Source organism: Catharus ustulatus, chromosome 29 (assembly GCF_009819885.2).
Source record: "Catharus ustulatus isolate bCatUst1 chromosome 29, bCatUst1.pri.v2, whole genome shotgun sequence".
Lineage (NCBI taxonomy): Eukaryota > Metazoa > Chordata > Aves > Passeriformes > Turdidae > Catharus > Catharus ustulatus.
In genome coordinates, this window is record NC_046249.1 from 5561943 (window position 1) to 5574195 (window position 12253).

General features: G+C 58.3%; 1 protein-coding gene across 1 annotated transcript; it reads left to right on the top strand.

Annotated features, from left to right (window-relative positions):
• MEX3D (mex-3 RNA binding family member D) lies at positions 1 to 11254 on the top strand. Its single transcript, XM_033082431.1, has 2 exons — positions 1 to 116; positions 9849 to 11254. Exons 1-2 carry the CDS (start codon positions 56 to 58, stop codon positions 11096 to 11098), a joined length of 1311 nt encoding a protein of 436 aa, XP_032938322.1. The 5' UTR covers positions 1 to 55; the 3' UTR covers positions 11099 to 11254.
• The last annotated feature ends 999 nt before the right edge of the window (positions 11255 to 12253 follow it).

The following is a 12253-nucleotide window of genomic DNA, read 5'->3' on the forward strand; positions in this document are numbered from 1 at the left end:
GGGGCCGCCCGCGCTGCTGCCCGAGCCGCCGGCGAGCAGGAAGAAGAGCGTGAACATGACTGAGTGCGTGCCCGTGCCCAGCTCCGAGCACGTCGCCGAGATCGTGGGCCGGCAAGGTAACGCGGCGTGGGGACACGGCGGGACTCGGGGACCCCCCTCCCTCGCGCCGGCCCGCCGCGATTTGGGGCACTTTCGGGGCTTTGTCTCCGTGCGGAGGCGGAAACTCAACGGCGACAGCTCCCGCGGCCCCGAAAGTCGGCCGCGGTCCCGGGAGCTGCGCGCCGCGCCGGTCCCACCGAACTGCCTGCAAATAGCAATTAAACTCCATCGGCCCGGGTGGGATAACGCCGGGTGCCCACGGAAAGTTCCCGGGAGCCACGCGAGTCCATGGGAGCTGCCAGGACACGGAGCGAGGCGAGAGCTTTGCTTTCATTGTAGTTGTGCCTCTGCCTCCTCCCTCCAGCTCCGTATCTCAGACCCGGCGTGTAAACGGTGCCACTCATCTCAGACTTCGTTTACAAATCCTACCGATAAATCCGATATAAATGGTCATTAACCCGCCCGTCTGTAGGTGACCGGAGCTCTGCAGGCGGCCGAGGAGCCCCTCGCACCCAGCTGTCACAAAGGGACGCCCCAGCCCCGCCGGGTGGGTGTGCCTCGAGTGGGCTTTGTCTCCAGGACATACCAAATAAACCAAACTTTCACCTTGAAAAATCAAAGACCCAGGGCGGAGGATTTAAGGAGAAAAAAAAAAAAAGGAAAAGGAAGAGAGCAGCTGCCCGCAGGGATCCCGGCAGGAATCCCCTGGCAGGGAGCGTGACCTCCGGGGTGTTTTGCCCTTGTGGGCTCTGGCACCCCAGCCCTGCCCCCGCCCGGTAGCTCCCAGCCCTCCCTGCCCGGGGGGCTGCGGGCCGGGGGTCGGGGGGCTTTTTTTCCAGGGGAGAAGCGGGGAACTGGGCAGGCTCATTGTTCTCTTTGTTAGCCAGAGCCATGCTGTGATGAGCGCGGTGACATCATGCTCTGCGCTTCCCATTGGCCTGCGCTGCCTCCCAGCCGGCCCCGCTTCCCGGCCTCCCAACTTTCCGTGCACCCCTCCGCGGTCCCAGCGCCCCGGCCGGGGGTCGCCCCGGGCTGCCGGACCCCGCCGGGCCGGGCAGAGCCGGGGCAGAGCCGGGGCAGCGGAGCGGAGCGTGGCACCGCGCCCTGCTCCCGAGGCTTCTCCTCCTCCTCCCGGGCTGCATGGACACCTGGCTTTGGTGGCCACGCCGAGCTCTGCGGAGCCACGGGGTCCCGCGGCTTGAGACCGAGCCTGTCCGGGGGCTGGGTTCTGCTGGGAGCCCGCTGGTTCTGCCGGGGAATGGCTGCCTTCGGCCCGGGAGCTGCCGGTCGGTGCCTTCCTTTCCCTCGGTGTTTGGGAGTGGTGAGACCCCGGTGCTGCCCCTCCAGCACCCCGAGGAGGTTGGTGCACAGCCGGGTCCCTGCCCAAACACCTTGGTGGAGTTCGGGTGCTCACTAAGCTTCACGGGCTTGTGAAACTTTTGAAAGAAATACTACCAAAGAGATTATTATATTGTCTTGAAGAGGGTGCTTGAGGGGTACCGGGTGGGCTTGGAGGTGACCTGGGGCCAGATGTGAGCTGGAGCTCCCTGCTGCAGCCCCAGCCCATGAGCGGGACCAGCCCTCCCCAGGGGTTTCCCTTGTGTTTCCTGCCCCTCTCCTGCTCTTGGCCTGCTGGAATGCAGTGTGGTGGCCTTGCACTGGGTTTGTGTTGGGAAGGGGCACTCGGCACCCTCAATCACATTGTAGGATGGGGTGGTTGGGGGCACAGGGCTGGCAGTGCCTGTGCTCCAGCTGCTCTCCATGCCACTGGCAGCTGGATTACAGTAAGGATGCTCTGGGCGACACCGAGCTTATTCCTCAGGGCTCACGCTGAGCAGAGCCCTTCACACTCACCCTGTGCTGACTCCCAGGTCCTTCTGGTTCCCAGCTCATCCCTGTGAGTCTCCCTCAGTTTTGGCAGCCCCATGGCAGTGGGGTCTGGCTGTAGAGCTGACCTTTGGGATGTTTGGCTGGACCATCATCATCATGGTGACAAAATGTGCCCTGCTGGTGCCAATGCCCTGTCACTCTTGTCTTTCCTTCACTGCCCAGCCTGCTTGTGACCCAGGGAGCAGAAATTTGCAGTGCCACCGTGCCTGGAACATAGGAAGGGATGAAGATGTGCGTTTTGGGTGCCCTGGCAGGGCCTGGAGTCAGGGCAAGGCTCAGGATCTCTCCCCACACACCTTGAGGCACTTTGGGACCGGTCCTGCTTTGCCCAGACCTCGCTACTGTGGCAAGTGGGGACCAGGGGGGTGCTGGCAGCCAGAACCAGCACATGGATGTGCTGTCCTGTGCAGGCTGAGATGGGACAGGCAGTTGGACACTGCCCTTTTCTTCAATTTCTCTCCTCCAGATATCCTAATTTAACCCTTTCACAAAGGAGCAGCAGCAGCCCATCAGGTAAATCTTTGTTCTCTGAATCAAATTGGTGTTTTCTTCCCTGAGCTGGAGGAATGTTTGTCATGATCCCATGTCTAGATTGACATCAGTGACCCTGTGGAGCAGCATCTGCCTGCTGGAATCTGGCTCTTCCTGCTGGGATCTGTGGCTCCTCTTCCAGCCAGGATCTGCAGCTCTTCTCCCCCCTGCCTACACGGCTCCGTGGCCGGGCGGGATTCCCTGGCTGTGCCTTTGCCTGCAAGCCTGGTCATGACTCCTGCTGTGGGAGGGACCATCTCCAAAAAGTGCTGTGGGCACCAATTGGAGCAGCACGGGCTCCTCTTGCCATGCAGCAGAGAGAGCCGTGGGGATAACAGGAATCACCAGGAGCACGGGGCAGGTGTTAGAGCTGCTCTGACTCTGGCATGTGGGTGCTGTGCTGGTGTGGATTCCTGCTGCCCCAGTTTTGGAGGGGCATTTCCAGCAGCTGCTGCTCTCCCCTCCCAGGTGACTCCCATGGGATGGAGCCACAGCTTCTCTCTCCATCTGTGACACCCAGGGTCTGTCACAGCTCTACAATAGGAAAGTTGCTGTTCATTGAAGATGCTGGGATGCTGGAAGGATAGATCCATGGAAGGATGGCACATGGCACATCTCCTTGCTGCTGGAGTGTGGATGTCATTCCCGTGCTGAGAGGATGCACAGAGTGACCATGGGCCTCTCTGGGCCAGCCTGAGCATCTGTAACCTTGCCGTGGATCACAGGGGTGCAAGGAATCCTCTCATTCCAGAGCCCTGGGTTGCTGCTCTGTTGTCTCCTGCCCAGGTGCCATGTCCTTGGAGGCACCTGGCACATCCTTCTGGCAGCTGGGTCATAGCAGAGCTGGGAACTCCTGAGCTTGGTCACACAGATGGATCTGGTTGCTGAAGGATCTGCCTGTACATCTGAGAACTGGCACTGGCTGCACACTGTGTCTCAAGGAAAGGAGCCCAGCCTCCCTGCCCTGCTCTTCAGTGTCTGGAGGAGAAGCCAAGGTGTGATGTGCTCACTGCCTGCAGTAGGGCTGCAGGGATGAGTTTGTTCCTGTGTGCAGAATTGGGAAGGAGCACTCAGCAAGGGGAGAGGAGCTCTGATAGAGGTGCAGCATTTTCTCCATGCCTGGCCCCAGTGCTGACCCATCCTGTGCCGTTCACTGGTAATAAAGGGGACTGAGAGCTCCAGAACTCTGGATCGGAGGCCGGAAGATGCTGCAGAGCTGGGGAAGAGGAAGAGCCCTGGGTAGAACACTCCAGGGTGAGGCACCAGAGGGTTCCTAAACATGTGACAGACACCATCCTCCTGCCTGCTGCCATCAGAGGCTCCTCCAGAAAAGCTCTGCTGGTGTTCTTTGGGTTTTCACCAGCTCACCAGTCTGAGCTGGGCATTGCCAGCACAGATCTCCTTGGTCAAGCAGGAATGTGGCTCTGTCCTCATTGTGTGCAGGAGGCAGCTGATGTGGGAGCAGAGGCTGCTGGGCCATGCTGGGATCAGGGTGTGGATGAGCTGTGTGGCATCTGTCACCTGCAGTGTGGTCGCTGGAGCACAAAGGATGGAGAGGCTCTTCCCAGCCCTCCTTCCAGGACTGTACTGGTTCTCATGGACTCTTGCAGTGGTCTCAGCCCTGATCTGTCTGGGGCCAAGTTTTCTTTGGTGATGCCAAGTGAGGATGTCCAGGGAGAGCACCTGCCTTTCCTGGAGTGCTGCCTCCATCACCACCATTATCCCAGGGAGAATTTCCTGGGATTCTGTTTCTTGTTGGAAATTACCAATATCCCATCCCAAGGGCAGGTGGGATGGGTTCAGCCAGGGCAGTTATGCAGAGTGGAGTGTAATGGAAGCTGTGTGGGATGGGGAGAGGGTGAAAGAGGAGGGCATGGAGCTGAGACAGAAGGTTTGGAAGGAGTGTCCTGCTCACCCCTCCATCGGGGCTGTCCCTGCAGGGCAGAGCTGGGTGTGGTGGCACAGGGGGCTGGGACTTAGAGGGGGGGTGAGACCTTTGGAATGCCCGGGTTTGCTGGCATCTGAGTGTGGCTGTGGGGTGTCAGGAGGAGTTTGGAACTCAGAGCTCCACCAGGGAGATGTAACACAGCAGCTGAACCACTCTGGGGCTCCGGTAAGACCCAGGCTCTGGTGTTCACAAGGGGTTGTTGGGGCTGAAACATCCCTGGGTCTGTCCCCTCCATCCTGCTTCTGGTTTGGGGCTGGTTTTATCTGGATCTTTAAAGCCACTTCAGTGGAGACTTGCAGCAAAGTGTGGCACTTTGTTCTACTCTGTTGCCATTGGTGCTGCACAGCAGCCCTTGGCCAGGGGAATGTGTAGATGCCACCAGCTGGTGCTGGGCTGAGGTGTGGCACTGCCTGGGCTGGGGGCTCACCGGCACTTCCAGACAGCTCCAGGTCCCTGCCACAGCCCCTCTGGCGTGACCCTGATCCTGCAGCAGCTTCACAGGGGTGTGGCCATCCAGGATGGTGTCACAGCATGCTGGGGTGGAGGTTTGCAGGGGCAACCTCATCTGAAATATCTCGTACTGCTCTGGATTCTTCCAAGTGCAAGAAAGATGCAGAGCTACTGAAGTCAATCCAGAGGAGGCCATGGAGATGCTCCAAGGGCTGGACCCCTCTACTCTAGGGACAGGCTGGGAGAGCTGGGGGTGCTCACCTGGAGAAGAGAAGGCTCCAGGGAGAGCTGAGAGCCCCTTGCAGGGCCTAAAGAGGCTCCAGGAGAGCTGGAGAGGGACTTGGGACAAGGAATGGAGGGACAGGACACAGGGAATGGCTTCCACTGCCAGAGGGCAGGGCTGGATGGGATATTGGGCAGGAATTGTTCCCTGGGAGGGTGAGGAGGCCCTGGCACAGGGCAGCTGTCCAAGGCCAGGTTGGATGGGGCTTGGAGCAGCCTGGGATAGTGAAAGGTGTCCCTGCCATGGCAGGGGGTGGAACAAGATTAACTCTAAGGTCCTCTCTAACCCAAACCTTTCTATGATTCTCCCAGCTGCAGTTGCTGGTTAAACCCCCAGTTTGCAGTTCAGGTCCATCTGGCTCTGGGGGCTCAGCCAGGAGGTCCCATCCCTGCCCCCCAGCCCGAGCAGGAGCAGGGGCGCCGTGGCTCAGCCCCCTCAGGGGGTGCAGGTGTGCTGGAGGACAGGGGAGTCCTGCTGGGAGGTTGTGTTTGTGTCTCCTCAGCAGTTCCTGGTGTCCCAGAGCCAGTGCTCCCTGTGCTGGGCAGGGCTCAGCACTTCTGTGAATGCCAGCCTGGGGAGGCTGCAGCTCATCCTGCCCATCCTGCCCGCTCCAGGCTTTGGCATCTTTGCCTGACAGTCTCAGGAGGAGTTTGGGCCTGGGGACAGGGCAGGACAGATTGGTCTCCTGGTGTGTCCCCATGCTGGAGACTCCTCCAGGCTCAGTTCCTGGTGCTGGTGCCAGCACATGGCCTCAGGCAGTGGCTTCCCTGGCCCATGCCTCCCTTCCCAGTGCTTCCTGGTTCTGGGACAGGTGGGGAGTGACCTCACACCCCCACCCTCCTAGATCTGCTATCTCCTACCCCTCCCCTGGGAAACCCAGTTCCCACTCCAGCTGTGTTTGGTGCCATCCATGGCCCTGGCAGCATCCAGCAGCCATGGGTTGGAGGCATTATTCCTGTGCTGCTGGTTTGAGGAGAGTGGAACTGGCCAAGCCAGGCACCTCTTTGATTTTTATCCGAGGTTTCTGGCTTTGTCACTGTGAAGAGCTCACAGGAGCAGCCAGACAAACTCTTCCTCTCTTTGGTGCTGACATGGCATCATTTGGGTCCCACTGGTGCTGCTGGTGTGATAGAGTGGGGTGAGGAAGAGCCTGACTGGGCCATGCCCCCCGTGGGATGTGGCTCCTGAGTGGCTTCTGTATGCAGCTCCTGGAGCTGCCATAGCTTTGTGTCCTGGAGCTGCCACTTGATGAGGGTTGGGATGGAGCTCAGGGAAAGGTTCTTCCCCCCAAGGGTGCTGGACACTGCCCAGGCTTCTCAGGGTGGGGTTGTTGGGGTCTCTGTGCAGGGCCAGGGGTTGGACTCCATCCTGGTGGGTCCCTTCTAAGCTGGGATATTCCGTGATTCTGCGATACTGCAGGGGATGAATTTGAGACCTTGGGCATGAGGCTGATGCCCATGGGAGGCACCAGCAGAGCCTCTTCCCGCTGCCCTGGGTTTGTCCTGGTTTGCCAAGCAGTGGAGCAGGGGCAGATCTTACAGCAGGATGAATCTAGGAGGGGAACGTGGGAGTTGTAGGCGTCTCTTCCAGGACAGCCCTGTAGGAACTGGCACATGATAATAATTCAGTAAATGTCACTTTTCCATGGTTTTGTCCTTCCCCAGTCTTGGGCCATTGCTTTACTGTGTGCCCCAGCCATAAATCCACCTGCCAGGGGTTTGTAGTGCAGAAGAGCCTGGCTGTGACACCCAGGGCAGCTCCTGCTGCTCTTGTACTGTGACAGGTTTTTACTTCTTGTCATCCACGAGGCTTAATGCTCTGGGAATTGCAGCGCACCTGGGGCTGCAGGAACAGCACAGCTCTTGTTCTCCCTCTGCTTTCCAGGTGCTGCTGGAGAGCCTGGACTGATTTACCTGGTTGGAACAGACCTGACCTTGTGCCATTCCAGCCCTGGCTGAGTCACAGAATCCCAGAATGGTTTATGTTGGAGGGGATGTTAAAGCTCATCCAGTGCCCCTCCCTGCCATGGCAGGGACACCTTCCACTATCCCAGCCCCAATGTCCAGCCTGGCCTGGGCCCCTCAGGGATCCAGGGACAGCCACAGCTGCTCTGGGCACCCTGTTTCACTGTAGTGGGTTGACTCTGGCCTGTTCCAGGCACCCACCAAAGCTGCTCCATCACTGCCCTCCACAAGTGGACAGGGGAGAGAAAATACAACATGGGGAAGATCCCTCACTCAATATTGTCAAGGACAAAATAGACCCAACTTGGGGATACTAATTGAATTTATTATTAACAAAATCACAGCAGGACCATAAGAAGTAAAATAAATCTTAAAAATACCTTCCCCTTACTCCTCCCTCCCTCCTTCTTGGGCTCTTCCTCCACCTTCCAGCAGCACAGGGAGATGGGAATGGGAATCACAGTTCATCCCACTGCTGTTGTTCCTGCTGTTGCTCAGGGAGAGGAGTGGGAGCCCTTTCCCTGCCCCAGTGTGGGGTCCCTCCCGTGGGACACAGGTCACACACTGTCCCAGCCTGGGTCCCCCTCAGGGTCACAAGTGCTTCCAGCAAACCTGCTCCAGCATGGGCTCCTCTCTCCATGGGTCTGCAGCTACCTGCCAGGACTTGCCACAGAGTCACAGCCCTCTTTGGGCATGTCCCTGCTCCAGCACAGGCTCCTCCTGGGGCTGCAGGTGCATCTTATGCACCCCTGTGGATCTCCATGGCTTTCATCGTGGTTTTCCCCAGAGGCTGCAGGGAAATCTGCAGTGCCTGGAGCAGCTCCTGCCCTTCCTCCTGCCATGCCCTGGGTGTCTGCAGGACTGCTCCTCACATCTATCCCTACTCTTCTCTAGACCCAATTACAACTGCACAAGACCTTTTTTCCTTCTTAAATCCATGATCCTGAGGTGTCCCCACCATCTCTGCTGGGCAGGTCCATTCTGGAGCTGGTTGGAATTGGCTGTGCTGGAGACAGGGGAAGCTTCTGGCAGCTACTCACAGAAACCACCCCTGTAACCTCACTGCTAGCAAAACCTGGCTACAGAAACCCAATACTCCCCACCCTCCCAGGGAACAATTCCTGCCCAATATCCCATCCAGCCCTGCCCTCTGGCAGTGGAAGCCATTCCCTGTGTCCTGTCCCTCCAGCCCTTGTCCCCAGTCCCTCTCCAGCTCTCCTGGAGCCCCTTCAGGCCCTGCAAGGGGCTCTCAGCTCTCCCTGGAGCCTTCTCTTCTCCAGGTGAGCGCTCCCAGCTCTCCCAGGCTGTCCCCAGAGCAGAGGGGCTCCAGCCCTTGCAGCAGCTCTCTGGACTCTCTCCAGCAGCTCTGCATCTTTCATATGCTGAGGCCCTTCAGCCTTCTAGGCCTCTCCTCCAGCCTCCAGCTGGAAGAGCAGCCCTGCCCTTCCTCAGGGAGCGTCTGGGAAGAGGAGGAGGGGAAGGAGTGCCCTGAGCCATTCACAGAGGAGCCAGGCAGGCACTCGCAGCTGCTCGGCTGTGCCCGGAGGAGTGGAGCTGTTTATCCACAGGCATCTGCAGCAGTGAGTGCCATGGACAGGGACAGCTCAGAGCTCCAGTGGAGCACCCTCCATCCCTGCTGGCTCCCAGCTTTGTGTTGGATGCCCTGCAAAGCTCAGGGGTGGGAGGGGGCAGACAGGGGCCATTCACTGCTGTGTGCCAGTGGCCAGTGAGCTCAGCTCCATTTGCACTGTGCCTGATTCGCAGGGACTTAATGAAGAGTGTATGTAATTAGGGCTGGGGGTGCAGGGAGTGGAGCTGGGCTGGCAGCCACAGACTGCTGCTCAGTGGAGCAGAGCAAAGTGGCCCTGGAGGAGAGTTGAAGCCTTTTGCAGCCCCAGAGGAGAGTGGGAGCCTTTGGCTGGACAATGCTGCCAGGACCTGCAGCCAGAGCCCAGCTGGGCTGGGACAGGGCTGTGCCCAGAGCTGCACGGGGCAAAGGCAGAGCTGCAGCACCATCTCATGATCCCACAGCCAGCCGTGGGCAGCTCTACCTGCTGAATCCCCTTCCTCCTGCAGGGGAAGCAGGAGCCCAGGGAGCACCCCTGCCCCAGCCCAGGCACTGGGGATCCCTCCCATGAGACAAGGAGAGGGAGAGGGTGGCTGTGTCTGCCTTGTCCAGCTCCCCTGTCTCTCCAGGAGTGCATCCAGGGCTGTTCCTCAAGTTCAGCTGCTGGCTCAGAGGTGTCCATGGACCTGCAGGATCCAAACAGCCTCTTCCTTCCTTTCCATCTTGGCAATTTTTTTTTCCCTTGTACCTCCTTAAACACCTCTGGAGTGAATCCAGCTTTTCACCTGCCCTGATGGTGCCCCCCGTGACTGCCTGTCCTGGCACCTCTGCCGAGCCTTCTGGAGCAGGGCTGCAGTCTGCATCCTGCTGATCCCCAACCCCTGAGGGTCAGAACAGTGCCAGGAGCTGGGAGAAGCCAGGGCAGCCTCCCAGCGCTGAGCCATGAGCCTTGGAAGCAGGAGGGACCCCTGTCTCCATGGGTGTCCCTGCTGCAGATACAGAGCCAAAGGGACCTGCAGGTTCCTGTTGCTCTGTTGTGTCCCATCCTGGGTGAGCAGAGGGTCGCTGAGCTCTCACCGTTGATGTGTCATTTTCCCCCTTTTCCTTGCCCTGCAGGCTGCAAAATCAAAGCCCTGCGTGCCAAGACCAACACGTACATCAAGACACCGGTCAGGGGTGAGGAGCCCGTGTTCATCGTCACTGGCAGGAAGGAGGATGTGGAGATGGCCAAGCGGGAGATCCTGTCAGCCGCCGAGCACTTCTCCATGATCCGGGCCACGCGCAACAAAGTCAACGGGCTGACAGGGGCCCTGCAGGGGCCCCCCAACCTGCCAGGCCAGACCACCATCCAGGTGAGGGTCCCCTACCGCGTGGTGGGGCTGGTGGTGGGCCCCAAGGGAGCCACCATTAAGCGCATCCAGCAGCAGACACACACGTACATCGTGACGCCCAGCCGGGACAAGGAGCCCGTGTTCGAGGTGACGGGCATGCCCGAGAACGTGGACCGGGCGCGCGAGGAGATCGAGGCGCACATCACCATGAGGACAGGCTCCTTCATCGACGTCAACGCCGACAACGACTTCCACTCCAACGGCACCGACGTGTGCCTGGACCTGCAGGGCAGTGCGGCAGCCCCGTGGGCCAAGGCCCCGCACCCCGCCCAGCGCCCCTCGGCCGCGCTGCGCAACGACAGCCTCAGCTCCCTGGGCAGCGGCTCCACCGAGTCCTTCTACAGCGGGCGTGTGGCGGCCGCCAGCCCCACCAGCCCCTACAGCACCTTCAGCGAGCCCCCGGCCCCGCTGGGCTCCGACGAGTGCGACTTCGGCTTCGACTTCTTGGCCCTCGACCTCACCACGCCCACCACCATCTGGTCCCCCTTCGAGCGCTCGGGCAACCCCCTGCAAGCCTTCAGCAGCTGCTCCTCCATCAACAGCTCGCAGAGACGCAACAGCGGCCCGGCCACGCCACGCCACTCGCCCACCCTGCCCGAGAGCGGGGCGGCGGGGCTGGAGCACCCCTCGGCGCGGCGCATCCCCAGCGACCCCACCGGTGCCCTGGCCTGGCTGCCCGCCCAGGGCTCGCTCTCCTCCTTCTCCAACAGCACCGGCTACTCCTCCTCCTCCTCGCTGCCCGGCAGCATCTCGGCCGCCTCGGGCTCGCCCACCGACTCGAGCAGCTCGGACGGGCACCGCAAGAGCTCCCGGGAGTGCATGGTGTGCCTGGAGAGCGAGGTGATGGCCGCGCTGGTGCCCTGCGGCCACAACCTGTTCTGCATGGAGTGTGCCCTGCGCATCTGCGGCCGGGCGCAGCCGCAGTGCCCCGCGTGCCACGTGCCCGCCACCCAAGCCATCCACATCTTCTCCTAGCCCGGGGGCTCGCCCAGTGGTCCCCTCCTCCACCCCAACACCACGGCGTTTTGAGGACTTATACTGTTTAAATCAAGCTTTTTATTTAACTACAGATGTGATGGGCGCACGGGGCGGGAGGGGGGAGAGGCGTTGGCGAGGAGCTGGAGAGGCGCAGAGGGCACGGCGGGGGCGGGGGGAGGCTGAATCCGGGGGGTTGGGAGGGTGGGGGCGAAGGGGCCGAAGAAGAAGAAGAAGAAGAAGAAGAAGAAGAAGAAGAAGAAGAAGAAGAAGAAGAAGAAGAAGAAGACAAGGATGAGGATGAGGATGAGGAAAGAGGGGCGTGAATTCCGCGAGGAGGAAACTCCGATGTTTACAGAATAGCTTTAACTCTTCACCTGGCTGTGGGGCTGGGTAGGGAGCCCGGCTGTTCTCCACCAGTCCTTCCCAAATACCAGTATTCCGTTTGCAAACTGAAATAACCAGAAAGAAAAGGTCCGGTTGCACTTTTTATTTTAGGACACGCAAGGGTTGTCTTTTATTTTTCTAAAATCATTCTATTATTATTATAATAATTTTTTGTGGTTCTTTTTGTATGTAGGGTTGTTTGGTTGTTTTTTTTTTTTTTTTTTTTTTTGGATGATTCTCAGTTGTTCTATAAATATATATATATTTTTTTTTTTTTTGTAATGCAGGTCTATCTTGTGTTTTGCCAATGTGAAAACTGCCCAGGAATGTGTGATGTGATTTCAGGAGGTTGTGGAATGGAGGGGGCCCAGTTAACACACCGTGTCACAAAAACCAGACAGATTTCTATCTCCATTTTATTTTAGGGTTGGTTTGGGGATTTTATTTTTTTGTTTGTTTTGTTTTGTTTTTGGTTTGCTTTTTATTTCTTTGGTTGGGTTTGGGGTTTTTTTTTGTTGTTGTTGTTTTTGTTTTATTTTTTTATTTTTTACCTCTTTATGTATATGTAGGGAATTTATAGGAAAATATGTACTTTATTGAATAAATTTTAAAAACTAAAATATATTTTATTTTAAAAAGAAAATAACGGACCTTTAACCTTACATGGCTAAAGTACTGATTATATATTTGCTGAGCTGACTTGACGGTTATGAAAATTGTATCAAGAGTTTTATTTTTTGACTTCAAAGCCTTCTTAATAAAGACTTT